The following is a 24,456-nucleotide window of genomic DNA, read 5'->3' as shown; positions in this document are numbered from 1 at the left end:
CCGCTTCTCCGATGAGCAGCTGGTGACCATGTCGGTGCGCGAGCTGAACCGGCAGCTGCGCGGGGTCAGCAAGGAGGAGGTGATCCGGCTGAAGCAGAAGAGGCGGACCCTTAAAAACCGCGGCTATGCCCAGTCCTGCCGCTTCAAGAGGGTGCAGCAGAGACACGTCCTGGAGTCGGAGAAGAACCAGCTGATGCAGCAGGTCGACCACCTCAAGCAAGAGATCTCCAGGCTGGTGCGGGAGAGGGACGCCTACAAGGAGAAATACGAAAAGTTGGTGAGCAGCGGCTTCCGAGAAAACGGCTCCAGCAGCGACAACCCGTCCTCTCCCGAGTTTTTCATGTGAGTGTGACACGCGGCCCCAGCTAGCCACCTCCATAAGTGCTCCGTGGGGGTCCGGCTCTGGTGTGGGCTTGCCAGTTCCAGAGCCACCACCTCGCCCTTCTCTGTCCCCAGCCCGCACAGCCCCCGACCCCCAGACACACACACACACACACACACACACACACGCACACACAAGCACCTGCACCTGGACACCCCCGCCCCCCCCCAAGTTCGTGGTGGAGATGGCTGTTTTGAGTTGTGGAGGGGAGCAGGGTGTCTGCCTCCTCATGGTTTTGCCAAACCTGAAATTCCCTATCACTTGCTAGCTTGGTTTTGGTTTTTTTCTACACCCCCCCCCCCCACACTCTCTGCCCATGAACTTGCAAGATGTTCGAGCTTCTCACTGACTTCTTCCTGTGAACCATTACTCACCTTTGAAGCATCTGTCACCTATATATATATTTTTTCCCCTTTCCTTCAGTTCACGCGCTGGTGACACCCCCCCTCCACTCACCCCCGTGTGTGTTTTTTATTTTGTTTGGATTTTTTTTATCATTTTATTTTTGGGGAGTTTGCTGTGTTGTCCCCCAACTTCTCCACCATCCACACTCCCCCTTCTCCCCATCCATCTCCTTTGAGATAAAAGGAAAGGAAAAAAAAAAGCCAAGTTTTTTTTTCTCCTCCTGAGTTCATGTGAGATTGAGCTTGCAAAGGAAAAAAAAATGTGAAATGTTCTAGACTTGCAGCGTGCTGAATTCCAGCGGGTGTTTGGTTTTTCTTAGCATTGTTATGCTCAAATACTAGAGACACTATATCCTCATTGAACTTGCCACCAACTAGTCTGCCTCCACTTGGCCTTTCTGGGGGCCAAGCCTGAGAGTTTAGTCTCGCTAGGAAAGCAGCAGCCGCAGCCGCAGCAGCAGTCCAACTCATTCTCATCTCATGCATTATTATGCTTGCTACTTTGTCTTAGCAACAATGAACTAAACTGTTTCAAAGACTTTATGGAAAAGAGACATTATATTAATAAAAAAAAGAAGCCTGCATGCTGGCCATGTATGGTATAATTATTTTTTTTCTTTTTTTCCTTTTGGCTTGGAAATGGACATTTGAAGACTTAAGGCATGGTAGTCATACTTTTGTTTTCTTGCATCATGACTTTTTTTTTTTTGAGTTCAGAACAAAAAGTGCGGCCCTCCAAGCCATGCTCCCATGAAAGTTTGCATCTGCTCCAACACTGCTTTGAGTTACTCAGAAGTTCAGCCTCCCATTGTAAATGCACTGAGGCATCCCCTGTCAAGAGATGCCAGGATGGGTTAAACATTTAACAAGGCAAAAATGCAAAAATTCTTCTTAATGTTTGCTTTTTCTTGAGAGTGACACTCCTCCCCCCTTTCCTGGGCTTTGGGGAATTTAAAATTGTGCTATTGCCTAAAGCAGTCTAAAATTTATTTTTTAAGAAGAAATCTGCCCCGGTATTATTATTTTTGGGTTGGTTTTATTTTTATTATCTTTTTTGGTTGTTTGTTTGTTTGTTTGGGTTGTTTGGGGGGTTTTTTTGGCTTTCGGTCATTGTCAAATATGGAATGCTCTGGGGTTTCTAGTCTATAATTTAATTCTAGTTTTTATAATCTGTTAGCCCAGTTAAAAATGTATGCTACAGATAAAGGAATGTTATAGAGAAAATTCAAAAGAGTTAGGTCTGTTTAGATGTAGATTTTTTAAAAGATTGATGCACTAAATTGTTTACTGTTGTGATGTTAAGGGGGGTAGAGTTTGCAAGGGGACTGTTTTAAAAAGAAATAAGAGCTTCCCCAGCATGTGCTCGAAACTTAAATATAAGTTGGGTATGTGTAGTCTTTGCTATACCACTGGCTGTATTGAAAACCAAAGTATTAAAAGGGGAGATGCCCTGTTTATATCTGTAGGGGTATTTTACATTCAAAATGTATGTGTTTTTTTTCTTTCCAAAATTAAAAGTATTTGGGACTGAATTGCACTAAGATATAACCTGCAAGCATATAATACAAAAAAAATTGCAAAACTGTTTAGAACGCTAATAAAATGTATGCAGTTATCAAAAAACGGCATTACTGCACATTTTTCAGATGATGCAGATTTTTTTACAGTTGTATTGTGGTGCAGAACTGGATTTTCTGTAACTTAAAAAAAAAGCCACAGTTTTAAAGGCAATAATCAGTAAATGTGATTTTTTTTCTTTCTGGGGCTGACATCCTGTCTTTAGCAAAAGAAAAAGAAAAAAAAATTTGAAAAGTAATCTTACCACAATAAATATAAAAAAATCTTGTCAGTTACTTTTCTTTTCCATATTTTGCTGTGCAAAATTGTTTTATATCTCGAGTTACTAACTAACGACGCGTGATGCTCTCGCTCTGTTTCCCTTTCGTTTTCAAGGCTGGTTCTATCAAGAGAATCAGCTACAATAATAAACTGCAAATTTTTTTGGCTTTTTTTTTTTCTTTCTTTTTTTTTGGATTCCATAGTCAGTTGATTAGTGTACAGTTAACAGCAGCCCTGGAAACCCCATGTAAGGAGTGCCTTTTTCTCCCCAGAAGAAGGATTCATAGGGCAAGTAGCAAGGAACTGCTATCGGGCTAAAGGGTATAGGCTGGTGAGGTAGAGAGGAGGCCCCTTTCAGTAGTTGGCAATATTTAATATAGTTGTAAATTAGGACTCGCAGTTCCCCCCACACCTCCAAAGTTCTCAGTTTCCAAAAAAGTTGAGCCATCATTGCCCCCTGGCCCTAAACTTCTGCTACGTAAGCCCGCCAGTGCAGAGAGAGAGGGAAAATCAGACCCAGGGAGTCCAGCAGAGGCAGCTGGCTTAGGCACAGAGACCTTTAACCATAAAATCGGCAAGCCTTCTCTTTGGGCCACGGAGGGTGTTTGGCTGCTTCTCTGATACATGGTGTGGTTTTCTTGGGAGCCAGGCCTGATAAGGTTTAGCGTAGACATGTAGGGCAAATCGAAGTTGTGGGGTTTGGGTTTTATGTTTTGCTTTGTGCTTCTTATTATTCGTATTTTAACTCTGTAGGTCACCTGTCTTAAACAGCAAACCAAAAAGAAAGAAAGCAAGAAAGTCCACCAGTCACTTAGATGCTTCCAGGTGCCTATCTACTTGAACTGGTGATAGCAAATCCTGTGTTTCTGCCAACTCTTGGGTTGAAGGGCTGTGGGCTTGGTAGCTGGTAATGATTTCAGAGCACTCCAGCCCCAGAAAGCTAAGCAGAGGGCCTTGCCTTCGTGGAATATATGCTATGCTCTTGACAGATGGGTGGTTACCCCCCAGAATGAGCTATCTGGAGGCGGGGACGGCTAACTAGGCGCTCACACAGAAAGCCTTGAGTCGGCTTCCCCTGCAGGACTGTCCAGCATGGCCTATTTTAAACTGACGCAAATCCCTGCAACTAATGTTACAAATTCATGCCATTTACAGTTAGTCCACTTACCCTCGCAGGCTTAGTAGATCACCAGACAAAGCCACCAGTGTCCTGAACACGCAGCCAAACCTGATGATCTTCTGTGCTTTGGGTCTGGGCACTTGAAAAAGTTTAAAGAAACGAAGGGGAAAAAAAATAGAAAAGAGATACTATTGCGACACTGAGCAGAGGCCTCAATCTGGAAAAAACAGGTTGTGCTTGACACTGGTGGTGCCTGCTGGTCAGTCCATCCTCTTGGCTTGCTGTTTCCTACAGAACCCGAGGACAGAGTGATGGACCCCCCCTTCCTCTTAGGGTCAGTCTGGATAATGGCTCCTGATGCCACTCTTAATTTCCCTTAGCCAAAAAGAAAACGTCGTCATTGTAACCCTACATCTGTGGGCTGGAAGGTAGCTGCGCTCGGCTACATGGTGTTTCTGTTTTGTTTTCTTTTCTTTTGTCCCCACCTCTGCTCACTGTTCGAGGGTCCCGATTTCCTCTCCTGGAGAGAAGTGAAGAAACCACGTTGGGAAGAAGCTTAGCTTCCGACAAAGAGGACCCACAATGTAGGCAGATAGGGTCTCGGAGGAAGAGGGTCGCTCCGGACTCAGTGCTGGCAATGGCTTCACTGGAGTGAGAAGGAGGTCTTCTGCAGAGAGCCAGAGAGAGTGCAGGAATTCAGCATTTTAGTAGGAAGCCGCCAGGCCGTTTAGACAGAATTTAAACCGGCTCCGGCCCCAGGCATCCCTGGCGAAGTGGAGAGGGGCTGGCAAAATAAATGGGAGTGCTTAGTGGCTAGCTGTAGGAGACGGTTACGATAATCCCTGGTCAAAGACATGCTGAGAAATCAACTCGTAGTCTAACTTTGGAACGGGGTTTGAGTGGCGAACCAGTAAATAACTGCTTCTTCCTTTCTTTTTCATTGCGACATAAAGAATTTCGGGATCCTTCCTAGACACCACGCAGGACAAATAAGTCTCTAAATTTAAGAATCAATTAATTTTTAGAACGCCTGTCAGAATGCCTAGCTGTCGCTGCACGCCGATGTGAGTGTTGGTCTGAGTAGGGTTCAAATTCCTTCCATTCCAATTACAGAACGGAGCCCCCCCACCCCCCGCTGATAAATTGGAGTCATCCATGCCATTCCGCCCATTTGGACACCCCAGCAACGCGTCCTTCCCGATGTGTCCACAAAATGAGATAGATGTGAGAGCTGTACATTCAACCAGCCCACCAACAAAATAATCCATCTATAGGCACGCACGCATGTATAAGTTATTATGATCGGCAGTGGTGGACAACCCAGTTGTCCCGCCTCACCTCCCCAACTGTTGCGACAAATCACTAGGTTGGAGAAGAAGGCAATTCAATATTTCAACTCATGGACCCTGGTTCTGGTCTCTGGGTGGGGTTCTTGTGCAGGGTGGGCTCCCAGAAGGGCAAAATCCTTCTTCCGATGTTGGCAGGTGCACAGATGTGATTGTTCTCAACCTGGGATCCTGCCTTGACAAATCCACTGGAATGACCCCCGAGTCTCTAAATGATGAGAAAAAGAAGAAAGGAAAGAAAATGTAGCTTTCTCACGTCCGTTGCGTAGCTATAGATGCTAATGGAGCCAAGTGACCCAGAAGGTAACAGCTAGCACTCCCCAAAGCATATGCAGACCAGCCTGGGCTCGATTGTTCTTGTTTCACGCCTCATTCTTTTCCTGGCAGATGATTTTACCAAGAAGGAAAATATTTATCTATCTATCTGACTGCTCCCCATCTCCAACCCCCAAACAGATAGCATCCCAGAAGTGTTAGCTTGAGTTTGCACACATGCTATAGGCCCAGATCATACTTTTTATGAGTCAATGGCAGACGCATTCATTAATCAGTCGTAGCTGTAAAATGAAAACAACGGGTGGCAAAATTCAAAATGAGATCTATACCCTCTGTGTGCTTTTTTTTTTTTCCTTTTCCCCTTTTTTATTTTCCTTTCCCGGCTGACCAAACCACCACTACCACCACCACCCCTCCTTTAGTTTCTCAGCTTTCTTGCATGTCTGTTGCCTCACTCAGATGGTGTGAGCATTGTTGACAACGAATCTGACCCGGGAGGTGTTGACAGCAGATGAGTACAGATTCCACTTCCTGATCTCAGAGAGGAAATGATATCTAGATATCAGATCTATTGTCTGCCGCAAAGGCAGTCTCATCTGGGCCCCTTTTGTGACACGGGCCACCTAGCAAAAATACAACTCCGACCCCTGGCTCTCCAGTCCATTCCTTCTGACTCAAAGGGACCTTAAGAGTAGACGTGCCCCCTGTGGTTTCCAAGGCAATTGTAATCCTCAAGGAGGCAGACTGCTTCATCGTTCTCCCCCAGTTTGGCTGGTGGCTGCCAGCGACCCACCTTCCCTTCCCTGGTGGCCAGGGCACCATCTGCCACCACCTCTACCTTTATCCCAGTGACTTTGGGAGTTGGTTTTCATTTGGTGAAATCAAGGCTAGGTGCAGGCAGACCCCGGGCGACAAACAAGACGTAAAGTTGGAACAGATGCAGAAGGTTCTAACTGAGCCTGATATTAGTATAAAACAAGGCTCCTTCCCGTTGGGTTAAAATCTACCTGGGCAGCAAGGGAAGGGAGTGTGATGATGAATTTGAGTAGGCGCCACCTTATAAAGTGAGGCCCGGCTTATATAACACAAGAGGGCTGGTGAGGGTTATCCATAAGCCCAACTTCCTTCTTGACCCCAGACCTTGACTCCTTTGGTGAGGGGAGCTCAGAAAGCTCTGGGATCAATTCCATTATCTTTTTTTTTTTTTCTTTATTTCTCCTCCATGAACTTAATAAAGCCCCCTTGTATTCAGAATACCTTCTTTGTGCGCCCACCCCCACCCCTAACTAACCCACAGCTTTTACAAGAGAGCATGCAGGAGCCACTGCCCCGGGCCTGGCACCCACGGGTGGCCACATTCCTGGCGTTTCCTTGCCCCAGTCACCACAGTGGCTTATGACACATGGGAGGAAGGTTCCGGAGTGCCTGCTGTTATTGTGTAGGTCTGAAAGCCTTCCCTTCGATGCATGCTCATTGGGCAGGCCAGCTCAAAGGAGGCCCCTGGAAGTGTACATCGCACTCAGCTCTGGCCTGTCGGTTGTTCAAGATCGAGGCAGGCCGGAAGGAGAAAAGGCATGAGTGGCAACCTTCAGAAATAAGAAAAAGATGTGGGCTCCCCTAGAATTAAGATGCAATCCTCAGGGTCTCGATCGGAAGTCCAGCTCCCCGATTTCCAATGGCTGATTTACAGCTCTCCTGGCAGAAGGTTGCTTGCATTGGGTTTAAAATAACAATATCAATAATAATAACAATGTGTCCCTTCTGTTGAAAGAAATCAAGGCCAGAGGGGCTTGGGAAGCTTCATGTGCCCGACTAGGCTGTATCCTCCTGACTAGTCCTGATTATTCTTCAGCACCCAGAAGATGAGGAGGGAAAAACATGCCCCAAAGTTTGTGACCTCTCTTCACCCACCCTTACTCTGAATTCTATGGCAAAGACAGGGCACACAGTAGGCGGCTAAGGCAGGGCACACAGTAGGGCTGGGAGGTGGCCCAGGGAATGGTGACGCATACCCTAGACTCAGATTTCACTTGTTGGTTTTTATTTTACGCATGTTGAAAAAACGGAGCAGCAAGCCTTCACACACATTCTGATACTGCTACTCTTCTCACGTTTGATGTGAATTGCCCCATCAGCCAGATATCAGCCACTCCCCCCTCCACCCCACCAAAAATAAAAAAAGATGAATTCTTTCCAAGGGTTGCCCAGCCCAGCGCTGGAACAAACGCAGCTCTGTGCGGCTCTCTGCGCTCCCAGGGGTAGGGAGCAGGGTGAGAGAATTCCGGGCTCCCGGGCAGCCTCCTGATTGTTGAGTTATAAAGGCGGACACTCCTGCAACATGCCCGGAGCATCTTTACACTTCAGAGAGGCACAAAGCAGAACACAGCACTAAACAAATCCAATTGTTCCCTTGAAGACTGCGCAGGACACCCTGAGTTGCTCTCTCGCGCACACACACTCTCTCTCTCTCTCTCTTCCAGTCTCCCTGGTCCCCACTCTAGCTGTAAGATAGGAGAAAATATGGGATTCCAGGGAATGGTGAGGAGGGAAAGATGGGGGAGGCCTGTCCCAGGAGTGAATTCAGCTTCCCAACCCAATTTCACCTGCTCATGGAGCAATGGGCAAAGTCAAACCAGGTGGAAACCAGGGCTGTGGTCTTTTTGAAAATATGTGCACCTGTGATTTCTGATTGGCACACCCTTTTAGGAAAGTGGTAGGGAATGTACCCCCACATTGACTGCTGAGGGAACTGCTAGGGTCTTTATGCCCCCATGTTTTTAGATCCACTTATAAGTATCTCCAACGGTGGCTTGATGATGCTATTTTGTACCCATCAGCGAGGCGATCCCAATATTTATATGGTCACCGCCGTCATACTCCAGTGGAGCTGGCTTTGTGTGTGTTTGTGTTCACTCCCCTGCAGATTGGTGGTGTCTAAACTTAAAAGGCTTTTGGGTGTTTACCATGCTTTTTAAAAAAAATTTTTATGTCACAAAGCTGGCATCGAAAAATTGTTATCGATAGCACACAGGATTCCGGTCCCTCGAGGCATCTGCCTGAGTCTGGCAGTTGTTAAGACCATCGCCCATCATCCCGGAGCCTGTGAGCCACGACGCTTGCTGCCCGGGGGCTCTGGCTGGAACCCAGATTTCTTTACCCAAATCTTCACGAACCGCACTTCTTCTGCTCAGCAAGATCCATAGTCATTAACCTGCCTCTCTTGTTGTTCAGTAACAATGTCCCCGTCATGAGGACTTGGGGTAGCAAAATCACATCCCTCCTTTTATCCTGAAATCACATTGGAGCTTTCATTAAAATTAAGAGGGGTGTGGATTCCAGATGGAAGGATGGGTGGGGGGGAGTGTCTTCTGAAGAAGAGGGAGCCCAGAGGACAGCATTCTCTTGTGTCTGCCCCCCAGCACTTGCTGGCCCGGCCCAGTCCAAGCCAGGCCTGGGTCTGAGCTCCACCGCTGGGCTCACTCGGAGTTTCTCCATTCTAAATCTCCCCATCACCAACCTAGCCTCTTCCCTAGCTTAGATTCCAGAGAACGGGTTTTCTTGGTAACAAGTTCCATCCAAATAGGAACCACGGGAAGTCAGGACCTTCCAGATCTAGGCCTAGAGGGGTGGGAACCCCCATTATGAGGGTTTGTAGCCAGGAAGCTGGGAAGGTTGGGAAGGGAACCCTGTTCTGGGAAATCAGGGTCTGGGTGTAGGTATTCTGGTACCTTGCTTACCATCATAGTTGACCTTGTTCTCAGTAACCTCATCAATATCTGGAGGCCTATGCAGGCTTGCCAGAAACAAATTGTGGGGGTGGGGGTGATATCCCCAGCTTGGTAGAGAAGGGCTGGGTATGCAGACTAGGGGAAGTATCATTAGCAGAGGTCAAACTTAGGATCCTCCCCAAATCCAGGGGCTTCCCTCCAGATCGTTCCTAGGACCCCCATTTCCCACCAGGGCAACTGATGAGCCACCTACAGACCCTGAGCTTCCCAAAAGTGCTGTCCCTAAGTTGAGGACCTCAGCCCCTTACCATCTGACTCTGTTCCGTTGATGCCTCAGCCCCAGAATTTTCCACCCCACGCCCGGTCTACCAGGGCCATCAGAGGAGGCAGACTTGGCCCTGAGGGCAGAGGGCACCGATGGAAGGTGAACCTTTATAGCTTTGTGCCTCCCCTCAGCAGACCTGGCAGGGCAGGGGGCAGGGGGTGGGCCAGGGGCAGGTCTGGGGATCCCCCAAAAGAGCTGGGCGGTGGTTCAGTGAGGTGGCTGGCAGCAGGCTGGGGGCCTGGGATGAAAGAGATGAAGGCAGAGAGTGCTGAGGTCATCTCCTCCCCCAATTTCGCAGCAAAGGACAGACACCCTACCCTCCTCTGCCCGGCCCCCTGTTTCACCCTGTGCTGTGGAGCCTGCTGGGTAGGCTCTGAGCATCTCATCGCTGATTGCCCCAGGTGCACCTGCCAGTCTCTTGTGTCCCTGGGATCTCCAAGTCCAGCACACAGCAGGTGCAGACCTACTGAGGTGGAGGCGTGATAGTCAGGGGACCTAGGGGGACACCTTGTATGCTCAGCCCTGGGAAGCCAGTATGAGCATGGAGCTTACCCAAGACCCAAGATGCTATAGGGTGCATGAGGGGGGCGCTCAGGGCAACCACGCCCAATGCACCCCAGGCCCATCCAGAGCTCCTGCCTTCTTAGGTGGGGGGGACAGGCTGGGGGGACTCCATTCTGCATTGGGATTTGGCTGAAATTTTCCAGGAGGAGCACTAGAGGGAGGATGATATGCTAGCCACCAGATTTGGACCCCAAAGTCTCCACCCCTCACCCGGGCACCCACCCCACAGGGCTCTGGGAGGTTTCTGTTAAAAGAAGCACTGAAGAGGAAAAGGCGGCCAGCTGCTGCCCACTGGCCTTGTGCTGTACGAATTCCCCAGCTCCATCTTCCTCTGCGTCCGTGGGAGGAAGGATGAGGAGGGGAAAGAGAATGGCAGGCGACAAAAGCTCCTTTCAATGTTTCAGGAATCGTGGGGTGGTGTTGGCTGGCTGAGCACTATAGCTTGACACTCACTGTAAAACCACAGTCATTAAAGCAAATTTTACTGGGATCACCCTGGAGCATCAGGTCTTGAGCCCACTTCCAAAATTTATCCAGGGGCCCATCAACTCTCAGACGCTGGGAGAGGGTCCTAATTGGGCCCCTCGCCCAAGGACTGATTTCAGGAGCCAAGGCAACACGCTGAAGCCCTTTGGCCTTCTGGGTGCTAGATTTTTGCGATGCCCCAGGCTAGAGTGGTTAAGCCCCTATCTTTGTACCATCTTAGAAAAATCTCCCGACACTCCCCCCCTCCTCCAGAAGATTTATGAATGCGGAGATAAATGTGTTCAGACTGAAACAATGATCTTAGCATCTGAAACACTTTTACACTGTCAGATTGAAAAGGAAAATCTCATTCTAAGATTAAATCTGCGAGGAGATGATATTTGTGTCTTTCCATTTTCAGATATTTCCATTTCATCTGCTCCCCCACCCCCAACCCCCCACCACGTTTTTTTTTCCTTTCCTTTTTTTTTTTTTTGCGGAACCTCTTTTAATGTAACACTTTGCAGAGGGAGAAAGCTATTAAAAGATAAACCCGCGGTTTCTACTTTATGGAATTAAAAAGGATCCCGGTGCAGCGTTCATCCTTCTGCTCAGTGTTTAGGTAGACGGGAGAAGAATCTTCCAGAAACTTCTGTCAGAGAAGAATCTTCACCTCTCGAAGGCGCATCAGCTCCCTTCACCAAGCCCCACAGGGTAGCCCGGAAGAGCACACGGACCAATGCTGGTTGTGTTTTTACCCGGGCACTGCCCGTATGAATTCGCTGCTGCGTACTGGGTTCTCCCGCCATCTCCCTTGGAATATCAGTGCATCGTCCTCTGAGATATAATCAATATTGTTGAACCGCTTAAGTAAACAGATCCAAGGAGCAGAAGCTCCGTGCTGTCCGATGTCTGGCTTGGACCACATCCTTCTCCTTCCCCCACCAAGGGGGTCCCCTGCGACCACCCTACCCAGGCCAGCCTCTCCTAGTAAGCTGCCAGGCAGAAGGGGAGGCCAACAGAACCCCCAGGGGCATTTGGCCTTCACTCAGGTGTGCAAACACAATAGCTCTCTCCCCTCCCCGCGCCCCCTTTAGAGAGTAAACGCCTTGTGCGCAGGATGGGTTTCCAGGTGGCTGGAGAGGAGAGGGCATCTTGAGGAAAATGACACTGATGATCCTACAAGGACAGCGACTTGCGTGAGATTTCAGGCCAGGTGCCAAATGTCTCATTTAATGAGGCCCGGTGCTTTTCCTCCCAAAATCACGGATGATTGCCAATGCGCCCAGGAAGGCGCAGGGCGAGGGGGGAGAGGCTGCATTTTCCAAAGCCGGTGTCCAAAGATGGCCCGCGTACGACTTCTCCAGCATGGAAACGGACGGCCTCGCGCCAGCGTGGCACGCACCGCGTCAAGGATCCTTGCGGAGGCTCCGCGGAAGCTCCCAATCTCGCCTGAGCGATTCCACCAACACCTGCCCTCCCCCCACCCCCACCCCCACCCATCTCCCAATCTGGAAAGCTTTGAAACACGACCAGACATTTCTAAGGGCCTCTGTCGTTTCTAACGGTTTTGTTTTAAGTAACTTTATTGGGAAATCTTTTTTGTTGTTCGTTTCCCCTTCCCCTTTAATCTGCAACCATGGGTGTTACAAAGACCCTTCCAGGTTTTAGCTTCTTTGTGTATGGGGTGGGAGAGGCATAGAAACGGTGCATTTGACAAGAGGTGACTGTATGTAGATGAGTCCTTATACGAGGGCCCTTCAAAGCGGTCAAGGGAAAAACAAACGAAAATATCCCATGAACTCTTCCATGCCTTATTTCTCAGGAACTGTCAGAAGCCCCCTGGTATACCTTTTTGGTGCTGAGATTAGGTGCTCTGTTGCTTACCCCAAAGGCTGGCCGCTCAAACCCATCCGAGGCTCTGTGGAAGAAAGATGAGGCTGTGTGCTTCGGGGCAGGTGCTCAGCTTTGGAAGATTTAAGGGGCGGGCGGTGCTGCGCAGGGCCGGAGGCTCGCTGTGAGTTGCATCGGACGCCACAGCAATGGGCTTGTGTGGGGTTGGAATACACTAAGAAGAGTAGCTCGCCGTCCCATAAGATTTTCAAAGGTATTTCTAATGTGGCACAGGCACGAAGACACGCCCGTGCCACCGAGCCAGCTGCAGAGGGTACGTGTTCCTGTCAGTGTCCAGGGTACCGTGCCAGCGTTTAGAATATGGGCATTTGTAAAGACGAGTGATAGCGAATGGAAATTTAAGTACAGAGAGGAGGCTGTGTGCGCAGCCAACAGACTCCAGGTTTCAGCAGGCACGTGGGGTCAGTGAACGTGTTTACGCCCAATGAAAAGAAAATGCCCCAGTGTGTGGGGGGCAGGGGGTGAGTAGAGGGATACTAGAGGAAAAATAACGGAATCTCCATCTTGGGGGGAAACAAACAAGCAAACAAACAAAACACATTGAGATTGACTTACTGGTTGATCGCAGTTCCCATACCCAGAGTTACTGCAGCCACGTTAAATTGCTTGAATTAGATTTTAAATATATTTTGACAGTCGGAATTTGTAGAGTGTGGCTAACCATAGGGAGAAATGACAGGTCTGCTTTGTTATTAACGTGCTGTCTGGGAAATATTAGAGTCTGTGCCACAAATGATAATTATTTTGCCACTTATATTAGAACGACTAATCGCAATAAGAGTTTTTTGAACCACAGAAAGCTAACTACTTTGAATTACTAGGCTTTGTGATTCACTGCGAAGCAAAAAAACAAAACAAAACTTTTTTTTCATTTTCTTTCTCTTTTTTTCACCCGAGCAACCTGGTTTTTCTAGATCTCTCCTAAGCACTGCCTGCTACTAATGTAAAGGGAAAGGAAGTTCATAAATACAGGGGTGGTATCTAAATGGTTCTATTTGTTAAGAGAACAATTGCAATTAAGGTCAGCAGTGCCCACAGAATACCTCTTAGCCAACTCAGCAAGGGGGAGACGGAAGACTGTTTCTTAGTAAATGGCCCAGGAAGGCTGGGTCTGCTTTGATCTCGGAGGGATGGGGGAGTCTGACAAGTTTTGCAGGATGCCAGTCAGAGAGGATTCGAATTTCTCCCCCAATTGGAATCCAGAGTCACCTGGTTCATTTTAAAGTGAGCTCGGCTTCCTAGAGGATCCAGGCTGCTAGACCGCGGGATTGATCCCATCGCATCGTCCCTGCTCTGAGTGGAGGATCAAGGGATGGGAAGGTGCAGCCCGGCCTTCCGCACCATTCCTTCCTCCCCTGGCACGGCTGAGGCCGGGGTGCCCAAGAGCACAAGCTGTTGGTAGACAGCAATTCTTCGTCCAGCCTAATGCTGCCTTACGCATAAGACATTTAGTGTACTACCCTTGAAACCCCCTGCATGGTTATTAATGACCCTTTGTTTATTTTAATATATTTACAAAATCAGGTACCCAAGGGAATCCTCTGCCTCAGTGATGTGAAAACTCCCGTTGGTCTGAAGTCAAAGAGGTACAGCTTGATTTCTCATTTGCATGTGCTTGTTCGAGTGACTTTTCCAGAAGGGGAAGAAACAAGCAAGAAGGTCAAGCACGCCATAGAGGATTCAATAGGCCTGGTTTTGGGGGCTTTCAGATGTGGGTTTCCCCACCCAGGTAACCTGGCCAGGAGGGACGCATGCACAGTGAGAACCAGCGTGCATGTATTTCCTGCACTTCCCAGCATAGGTGTGGGGTGCAGAAGAGCCAGCGTGCTGAGTTTGGGTAGATCCGATATTCAGCCTGAACTGACACTAGTCCACCGGCATTCGTAGAAAGAGAGCTCTGGTCTTCTCGCTGACGGCCAACAATGTGGGTGAATCTTGGGAGCCAACCCTAAGCCCTCGGCCAGCGGTCCCTGGGCCTCCCAAACCTTCCAAATTCACCTGCTCTTCCAAATCACTCCGTATTCCTGGGTGGAGAATGTAGGAGACTTTGGGCTCAGAGCATGCCCCTTTCTGCTCCCAGAGGTGACTGGGCAGAGGGTTGGGCAGGAGATGGAGGGAGGAGAACAGGAATCTGTTCCATCTACAAAAAAGAAATGAAGCAGAAGAAAGAAGTGAAATCAAGACATGTGCAGGAGTTTTCAATGTCAGGCACCCCAGGGTGAACCCCGTGACAAATCTGTTCCGGGTGGAGAGCTAGCCCACAGCTCTTACTCCAAACAACCTTCTGTGTCATCATAGTCTGCGCTTGTAGCCTGGTGACCTTTTGTGGTGAATGGAACAGCATGGGTTATTTTATTACTAATGTTTTGCTTGCTGACGAATTTGCATGCCCTCTGTCCATCTATCTATCTATATTATGTTCTGGTTTCTGGAGAAACGGAGCGGGGTGCAAATCCACAACCCCTTGCAGAGAAAGAGCTTTGCAAGGTCCATGCACTGAACACCCTGGAAAGCACGGCCTCGCTTTCCCGCGTTAGTCAAAGCCATCGTCCGATGGTGGATTTCTGCATGCCGGAAGGTGAAGGTCTTGCTCTGAATGCCCAGCTGTGAATATTCAGCAAGACTTCTTCCCTAGCCATCGCCCAGGTCAAACATTTCCTTTCAGGGGCCGTGGGCCGCGACTTGGTAACTAGGCGCCTACCTTCGAGGTTTGTCTGTGTATCTTGACCTGCAGGCAACCTCGGAGCCGGCCTTCTTTCCTTCCCCTGTCTTGATAGCTGCAACGTGAAGACCACCCATCAAAGATGATGATCTGAGGCCTTGGGGAAGGCTTTGTTAAATTTGAAACCCATCCGTGTTGAGCAAAGAGCTAATGAACTTGTAAAGGCAGGGTTCACCCCAGTCCTGACCTCCCCTGGTAATATTTCTTGAAAGGTTACGGGTGGGAGAGAAATCAAATTTCAGCTGTGAGCATGATTGACAGCCGAGAGCAGAGCCGAGACAGGCCTGTGGTCAGGTGGGGGGATTTGGGGTAAGAGAGGGCAATTCCTGGAAATTCCTCTGTGATATTAAATATTATAAGCTGATATATGAAAAGTCCACTCCTGAGTGCTCTTGGGGGAGTTCCTTAGTTTGTTTTCAGAGAGTTGCTTTGATTAGGGAGTTCAGTCTGGGAAGCCAACCAAGGGTGCTTTGCGACTCTCACTCGTTATGGGCAATTTTGTAGGCCAACAGTGGAAGAATGAAATCATCAGCGATTTGGGGAAGCCTTTAATACAAAAACACAGGCAAGCTTATATTGGTCCAAGGGCATGCTACCAAATACTCATCCCTGGTGGTGTCTCAAGAAAGCTGAAGCTCATCTTTTCTACCATGTCCCTTGTCCCTGCCTAACAGTTCCTATCCGCAGTCTCACAGGCTAACACCCAGATCAACCAGAAAGCACGGTTTGTCGCAGTTGTACATTCTCAGGCAAAGTCTTCTAACATGCTGGTTAACACTCTAAACCACCACACGTGCTTGTCTAAGCACTGCGCCCTTTACCCAGTCTGGCTCTAGGATACGGACCTTTCCGTGGTAAGGTCACCACTGGGTGACAGGGGGATGGCATGGCGGTAGCCTAGTTCCCATGGGAAGGCTGGATGCTATCCCTTGGCCCTAACGTGAAGGACGGCTGTGGAATTCCCCCTGGATGCCGGCTCTAAGCCTGAGCTCCCAGAAAGGAGGTAACACAATTATGCACAGTTTGCACCAGTCAAGGAAAAAGGCCTTCCAAGCGCAGTCTTTGCACCTTGTGCGCTGAAAGATGGATCCGACATGTCTTGGGGGACCGTAGCCTGCTCACACCTGTGCTCTGCCCATTTCAGATGATCCTGGCCCTGGCTCAGACTCCTCCGGATGCAACCAAGCCTTGCAGAGCTGCCGCGGGCAGGGCAGGTGGGATACAGACAGAGTGGGGAGGGCCCCCTTGCTACCTTTGCTGGCATCCATGGGAGAAGCTGATGGACTTGTATATACCACACTTTTTGGAATCTAAGTGCTCCCCTCCCCTTTTTCCCTAGTCTTAGAACTAGCCTAGTGGACATATTTTTCCCCTAACTGTACTTAAACTGATGGTGAACATTCAAAACGATGTTAAATAGAAGGGAAGCTTTATTCTCTTACAAACAGAAGCAAACTACCCACAGGAGCAGAGCAGAGGAGCGCCCCACGGAGACGCTCTGAGGTCTGCCTCAGTTGTGCATGGCTCTTCTCCTTCTGCATTGCCCGGAGCTCGAATGCCAACAGGGCTCCCCAATACCCTGAGCCCAGTGGGTACCTTAGCACAGAGCATGCTGGCTGTTCAGTGCCTCTGGAGGCTCGGAGCTGCCACGGCCCAGGTGGCCTCATGGAGCCCATCATACAACTTTAAGCCACATGGTGACTACCGCGTGTCCCCCAGGCAACAGACACACGAAAACACAGGCTGCAGACTGTGGCTCTCTCCGTGCATCTGTCTGTCTGCCTGTCTGGAAAGCACCCCCCACATGGTCTTGATGCCGGTTTCACCACAGATTCCTTGGGGCTTTGGACTGCTCAGACGTTGGCAGCCATCCTCCGGAGCAGCATCCGTGCAGGAGGAACACCATGCAGCGCTGCCTGCAGATTCAGCCCCGGACCAATCCATCACGAGCCATAAGCACCTGTCAAGCCCGTGAGAGCCACGCCTCCATTGGCGCTAAGAAATGGGAGGGGGGTGGGGTCCAGTTTAAGGTGTTTGGTTATCTGGACCCACCTCTACCTCATTGTTTTATTGTTTCTGATCCTAGCCCCCTGCCTAACTATCATCACCCACCCCTCCCAACATAGCTGGCTACTGTTCTTCCTGAGAGCGATCTCTGTCCCAGCCCTGAGCTGATGTAATCAAACCTCATAGCAAACTCTTTTAGGGAGAGCTAGCCTAAGGACGCCAAGGGACTCTTAGGATCATCCGTGTGCATTTGTCTGGGATGTTATCGAAGGGCGACTGGTGGAAAGAAAGAAGCCTTGTGCATGCAGCAAACACAGAAGCGGGAATTTTTGCAAATGTGCGTCCCTCAGTGCTTAACATGATACTTCAGTAAAGAGTGCTCATGAAAAGACAGCGTTCGCGCGGCCCTTCACAGATGCTGAAACTTTCTTGATTCACCTGCCGTGTGCCGAGTCTACCTTTTCCTCCATCCCGGAATGACTGCACCGCTGCTGTTTGGCGTTCGCATCTCTCTGTGTCCCTTGCCACCTAATGCACTGATCAGCAATAAATGAGCTAAGCAGCCTCATTCCTCTTTTGTTGTTCTTTTCTTCCACTTCATTTTTTTTCCCTTCGGTTTGGTCTCCTTTATTTTTTCCGTCCGTTATTTAGACAACCTGGGACCAAGTGGGACAAGCCGGTGTTCATCTCTCTCCCAGCCTCTTCAAGGAAGCAGAAGAAAGTCCTTCGTGGATGGAAGCAAGCCCCAACCAGGGGGGCTGGGGAGACAGTCCCGGTGCTGAGTGGGGAAAGTGAAACAGCTGTGGGACCTGAGGGTACTGTCACCAGAGGCAAAGTGGCCACCCAGCAGTGACCTCGAGGGAAAGTTCCTGGAGGACACTCACAGCTAATTAACAATCCAGTCACCTCGGGACGCATCCTACCATTTAATCACCTGGCTAGATGAGGATAGAATGAGAGGCCAAGGAGACAGGCGGAGTTTTGATTTCCCTGTTTTCCCAGCCAGCCTCCTGGAGGAATGCGGTGATTCACTTAGAGCCCAGGACCTTTTTTTTTAAAAAGCCATTTCAGTCCCTTGAAAAGCACAGTATAAGTTCATTTGCTCCCAGGTAGGCAGTGGAGTTGACGATGGAATTGAATTGATCTGGGATGCTCAGAGAAACTGACCCTGGGGTCGCCCCACCTTTAAATTGGGTTCCCCCCACAGACCCAAGCTTCTTTTTCTTCTTCTCTGCCTCCTACCTGCAGCTGGTGGGGGAGTTGAGTCGGGGGATCTGTAATTATTGAAAGGGATTTTTAACACCAGGCATCACCCCTCTCCCCAGAGTTAAGCAAAATAGAGGCTTTGTTATCTATTCAGGGTCCTCCGTTAAAGGGCTTCAGTCTATATCCTGAGTGGTGTCTGTTTTGTTTTATATATTTTTTAACGGTGTATGTGTGTGTGTGTGTGTGTGTGTGTAAGAGAGGGAAAGAGAACCAGGTGACAGTTTATAGTGCAGGTCAGTTTTCCACTCAACCAGTCATACACATTTTGTCGCATCTCATTGATTGTAATCCCTGCAAAGTAGCATCACGTACCCCTCTTCCTCCTGGCGTCTCCAATGCCTCTTCCTTCTCCCTTCCTATGCTAAAAGGAGGTTCATTTCTGATGGGCCAGAAAGGAGAACAAACCCCTAGGAGGGGCTCTGAGTGGGCCGAACATTTGGGGCAAGAAGATGACGTTTTCTGTTTACTTTCTTTACTTCGATCCCCCTGCCCCCCCACCCCCTTAAACTTTGTAGTGGTGCGATTAGAATCGTTTTCTTGTTAAATGCCAAGGAGCATTTGATTTGTTTAGCAGCATCTGGGGTCTGGCGGCGCATTCGAGAAAGAGGCTGAAAAGCAGAGGCAGAGGCTGAAAAGCAGCGAGGGCAGTCCTGAGCCAGCAGGCAGCCCTTTACCCATGTTGACCTGCTTGGCCCAAGCTTAGAATCACGTTCCCATTCTCCGCTCCAGTGGGCGGCACCAACTTGAGGGTCTGGCCCTGTCTCAAAGGCGATTTGATTGATTCATGGTTGGGTGTCCCCAGATTTCTTCTTCTTCTTTCCCCCGTGCCTCCCTTCCCCCGCTCCTTTTAGAGCCAGAAGCAAGGTCTCCCCATTGCCAAAAAGGATGAAAATGCAGGCTGCACAAGTGAGCACAGCAAAGGCGGGCGCGGCTAGCCGCTCAGCCTGGCTTCGCTGACACAGGGAAGGAGGGAGAGGCGATCAGGGCTCTCAGTTCTTCTGACTAGCAGCCAGCTGCAGGTCCACCAGGTAGAGAAGCCCTTTGACATCTTGTTCTTCTCCCACCTGCTGAGTGCACCCCCGCCACCACCCCCTCCCACTACTACCACCCCCGGATCCAGGGACACAAAACACCAGCATCTTTAGAATCACTGCTAACAACATCTGGGCCCCCGCTTTGCTCTCAGTGATAATGGTGCTGGCAGAAATTGGATGCCTTCTACCTGCTCCAGGCCCAGAGACCTAAATGACCGATTGAGGCAGTGGGGCTGGGGATTGGCAGGGAGAGGGAGAGGGGGCTTGGTCCAGGTGATGTAGTCATGATCTATGCACCTTCTGATCTATGCACCTTCTGATCTTTGCTTAGTGGCATCCTAACAAGTCCCTCTTTGCTGCGGTTGTTCCGTGGGCTCGCATTGTTTCATACCCGCAGCAGTGCCACGCACAGCACACTGAACCACTGTCCAGTGCAGCGTCCTCCTCCCAGCTGCTCTGATGTTGGAGTCCACAGTTGCAGCCACGGTGTCCACCATCTCATGGAGGGCCTTCGTCCGTTTCTCTGGCCCTCTACTTGACAAAGCATGATGTCCTTCTCCTGGGGCTGGTCTCTCCTGACAGCCTGTCCCAAGTACGTAAGGCGAAGTCAGGCCACCCCGCTTCTCAAGAGCATCTGGCTGCCCTCTGCCAAGGCAGATGTGTTTGTTCCCTTGGAAGTGCCCGGCCCTGCTGTTGGTAGATGCTGTCGGGGCGATTCTGCCTCCCTCACAGTGGCCCATGTGTGCACAGGAGAACGTTCCAGCTGAGTCTCTTTAGACCTCAGAGCCAGGATTCTCTTCTGCGCTGCCTTCTGGGTGAGGGTCACAAGGCCAACATATCAGCTAGGAGTCAGACAACACCCAGGGTCTCAGAGAAGACCCCAGACCAAGCAGAAGGGGGGAGGGGCGGGGCAGTTGGCAGTGGGCATGAATAGCCCACGGCCGTGAGATACGCCGGCCTTGCAGATTTCCAGGAGAAGAATGGTGCGATTCACGCCCAGCTCCCCGGCAGAGCCCGCGGGTAGGAGTTGTGTTGGAGCCTTTGGGCCCGACTGGGGAAGGCAAGTTCAGGAGAGGAGGGAATTCACTTGTTTCGCCTGAGGTCAGAGCCTTTATAGAGGCGTGGTGAAATGCCATCCTGTTCCAGGCCGAAGAAAATAATAATAAGGAAGTGTCTATTTTTCTTTGTTTCGGGCATTTCAGTGGAGCTGGCCAAAGCCGGTCATGAGAAGCCACCTCCTCGCTGTTGGTGAGAAACCTCTCTAAGGCATTGGCACGGGGGTGGGGAGCTGGGTGGGGGTCGGGGAGGGGGGGACGCCCCGGCTACAAAGAAAGGTCTCTACGGCATTGTACAGGGTCCCCCAGATGCCCTTCATCCCCCACAGCGTCATTTCCACCACAATGAAACAACAGAAAAAGGCACCTTCCAGTGTCTGCCACAGTTCACCGGTCGGGTTTACACATTAGGGAAGACCACGTGCTGGTGTGTCTAGTCTCTGTCCCACCTTCAGGAGTTATTTACTGCACTGCAGGGGCAGGGGGGGGGGCTCCGTCACCCCAGGGGGTGGGCAGGGGGTGCCGTGGTCTTAGTGATTTGTCTGTTTCTTTCACATTTCATTGGGATCAAGCCAGGGTGGGGGTCACTCTCCTAGTTTTATGTTTTTGGCTTGTGCATTTGGGGGCTTGCCCCAAGCCCCCGGCAATCGTGGCTCTTCTTTTTGGCAAGCTACAATAGAAAATGACTTGTAATTTATAATCAAAGTTTGGGATCGTTAAACTGAACTGTAAAACCTGACATTGGGGTTTTGCTCATAAACTAAGTATTTGAAAAAATATAGCTGGGAGGTGCGTGCAGCAAAGGCACTGTGGGGACATCTGAGATAGGTGGGTGTTTTGTTCCAAATGCAGGGACGCTTGCCTTGAAAAGGGCATGTGTTGTTGTGTTTTTTGCAAAGCGGTAACTTTTATTATTATTTTGGGGTAAATATCCCACTATGATGACGAGCCCTGATCGAGTGAGCACGTTTCTTTTCATGAATCTCTCATCCCTGTGTCAGCTCCCAGTCGGCATTCACATGACCTTAGCCCACGCCCCCTTAGCCCTGAACCTACCCCCCATCATATTATTTCTGCACAAATGAGTCAGCGTGTGCATGCTAGAATTCTCTGGAAGCTATAGTGTTCGTTCACTGGGAAGACTTTTTCTTTTTTTCTTTCTCCTCCTGTTCCACCTAACAAGGAGGCTCATTTAGAAAGAAATGTTTATGTGAAGTACTTGTCAGCTGGTATTTTTACTGGTTCGCTAACCCAAAGGTAAAATATAAAGCCATGTCTACTCCACACTGGTTTGTTGTTACAAGAAGGGCCCCTCCCTTGTTAGCTTGATAAATAATTTTACTAGGGGGACTCGGCTGTATTTTTATGCTTTCTGTCTATTTTCTGCTTGCCGCAAATAAATTTCTGTACTCAGAGGGCACTAAAACTCCTAACACATGGTATTTTCCCATTTTGCTGCTGGTCGCCTGAACTCTTTATTCCATCCAGTATTTCTAATTAATTCCTTTTTAGGGGAAAAACAATGCATGATTAATATCAAGCCAAGAAATACAAACAAACAAACAAACAAAACAAACAGTCTTCTGCTTCTCAGGCTAGCAAATATGACTTTTTTTGATTTTTAGGTTGAAAAGACTGGATGGGTTTCATCCCTGTCTAAAATGGATCAAATTGAAGACACGGGCTATTTACCAGGGGGGAGCGTGTGCTCCTTGTAGCATTGCCTTGTCTGCCACCACACGCTTTAAATATTAAGTTGTTCATCTGAGCCACGAAGGGTTCGAAATTAGGTGCCTTCAAGTTGTTTCAAATTCATAGCCGCTCAAACCACAAACGTAACAGCACCGCGGCCTTTGGCGCCATCCTCACAATGGCTCCCTGTGTGAGCACATTGTCACAGCCACTGTGTCCATCAGAACGCTTATTGAGACCCAGGGCTCCCCTCCAATAAAATCTTTACATTTCAAAAGACGATCCATTGTGTGAACGTGGAGATGAAATTGATCTTAGATGTCAATATAAATATCAGCATCTAACCTGAATTCTGGGCATTTAGAGGTGAGATTCATGAGTAGCAAGGGAAACTTAGTATGGCTCTTGGGGTGAAATAGTACAATAGTAAACATATAAACAAACACACCCCCACCCACATTCCGGTCAACTAAAATAAAAATCACTGCGTCCCGTGAATCACAAACACAACGGGCATATCTTACAACCAGGAATACAATAAAATGTTTAGTGGCTACATGGATAGTTGTAGGTGAAAAAGTGATTGTGTTAGATTGTTTAGTGGGGAACTGCTGGTCCATGGCTGTAGAAGGTCCATAGAACTCATCCGTACAGGCTCACATCACACGCCTCCCCAAAGAGCACCAGTTCCAGCCATCACGTTAGAGGGGAGTTAATTCAGGGTTTGGCCAAATCTAGCTGGCAACTTTTTGAGTTGATAATTTTGTATGGCCCGCGAATGAATGATATTATAATTATCCAAGTGGCCATTGGCAGAATGGAAGTGCCCCACCCCTGTGGTAGAAGAATACCGGACCATCACATTCATGGTGTGCTCTGTCTTTTCAAGGACCAGTGCTCTGAATGACAGACTCCTGCCTGTCGGATGCTGATGAGCAATGTTTCATTTGCTGAAATTCGTCAGGTGTTTAGCAAAGCACAGAAACCCAAAGCAAACTCACTGCCATCCACTCTCTCCCTGCTCACAGCGACCGTGCATTTGGAACCAGGATGACATATTAAAAATAACCCCGTGTCCAAGGCCATGTGTTTGATTCCGACTCATACTGCAAAACAACAACCACAACCACCACAAAACAGCCTAGGGTTTCTGAGGCTGTAACCTCCATGGGGGCACACAGTGTCATCTTTCGCCCTCGGAGCAGCTGGTGGTTTTGAACCACCGATGTTGTGGTTAGCAGTCCACTGTCTTCCTGACAGTGCCCACCAGGGGAGACTGAAACCAAGATGACCAGGGGCTCTGTTCCTGCAACTATAATAACCAAGCCAAATACGAGCCCTGATGGCAGAGCTTTAGGCTGTGATCCACAAGGTCAGCAGTTCGAAACTACTCTGAGCCGCTTCAATTGGGAAACATAGAGCATTCTACTCCCCTAAAGAATTACAGTCTCGGAAACTCACAGGGGCAGTTCGACCCTGTGAGCCAGCATCAACTTGATGGCAGTGAGTTGGCTGTGGGAGATGTTGAAGAGGAAAGTGTAGGAAAGGAGACTCCTCCTGTCTCATCCAACCTGAGATCCCGGGAAAGACTTAGAACGTTTTGTTTTCTTGGGGCTGTCACCTGTAATATTTAATATCAGATTTTTAAAATTATGTTTTTTATTGCAGAAGTAATTATTGCTTCCTAAAACATGCATGGGGCTTCTGAAGTGAGGTCAACACTTAATGTGCTTGGCTGGTAACGAAACACAAAGCAAAACAAAATCAGTCATTCAATCATGAAAGGGAGACAAGCCAGCCACTGAAAGCCTGATGGGGCACAGTCTTCCCCTGACACTGTGTGTCGGGCTCAACTGGAAATGTGTATCTGTTTCCTCAAAGGGGTCACCGCAGCTTGTTGAACCATTATTCCCCACCTCCCAGCCCGCCCCCCAGAGCATTTGTGACTTTGTGACTTTTGTCTAGGTGGATGGACATGGTCTGGGTAAGCTGCAAACAACTTGGTTTTCATTGTTTGTTGTCCGGCTCTGGTCCCCAGCCTGCTCTGTGATTGGTACGCACCAGGCAGGGATTGGTCAGTAGACTAGGCAAAGGAAGTCAGTTGCAGTCTAGGCTGGCCCACTATGCAAATGGCATGCCTGGGCTATGGCTTACCTAGAGGGGATTAGTCAGTCTGTGCTGTCCACCACCTCCCCACCTCCCACTGTGGTCCTGCCTTGATTTGACAAGGGGTTGTGTTAGGGGACAATTTCCAATAGGATGGGCAGACAGAAAGGAGCAATAAGAGAGGAGACAGAAGAAAGGAGAGAGAGGGAGA

The 24,456-nt window shown here is 49.2% G+C and overlaps 1 protein-coding gene across 1 annotated transcript; it reads left to right on the top strand.

The window, feature by feature from the left end:
- Window position 1: 1 nt before the first annotated feature.
- Window positions 2–17,660, top strand: MAF (MAF bZIP transcription factor; the record flags this gene model as incomplete). The annotated part of the gene is made up of 3 exons (XM_045293931.1): window positions 2–342; window positions 13,888–13,949; window positions 16,230–17,660. Coding segments are annotated over 2 exons (375 nt in total), but the record flags the coding sequence as incomplete, so codon positions are not given.
- Window positions 17,661–24,456: the final 6,796 nt, after the last annotated feature.

This window comes from Echinops telfairi, unplaced genomic scaffold (assembly GCF_000313985.2).
Source record: "Echinops telfairi isolate 266 unplaced genomic scaffold, ASM31398v2 ScPeMD7_2291;HRSCAF=2852, whole genome shotgun sequence".
In the NCBI taxonomy this organism is placed as follows: Eukaryota; Metazoa; Chordata; class Mammalia; order Afrosoricida; family Tenrecidae; genus Echinops; species Echinops telfairi.
The sequence above is the reverse complement of the archived record's forward strand: the minus strand, read 5'-3'. Positions and strand labels throughout refer to the sequence as shown.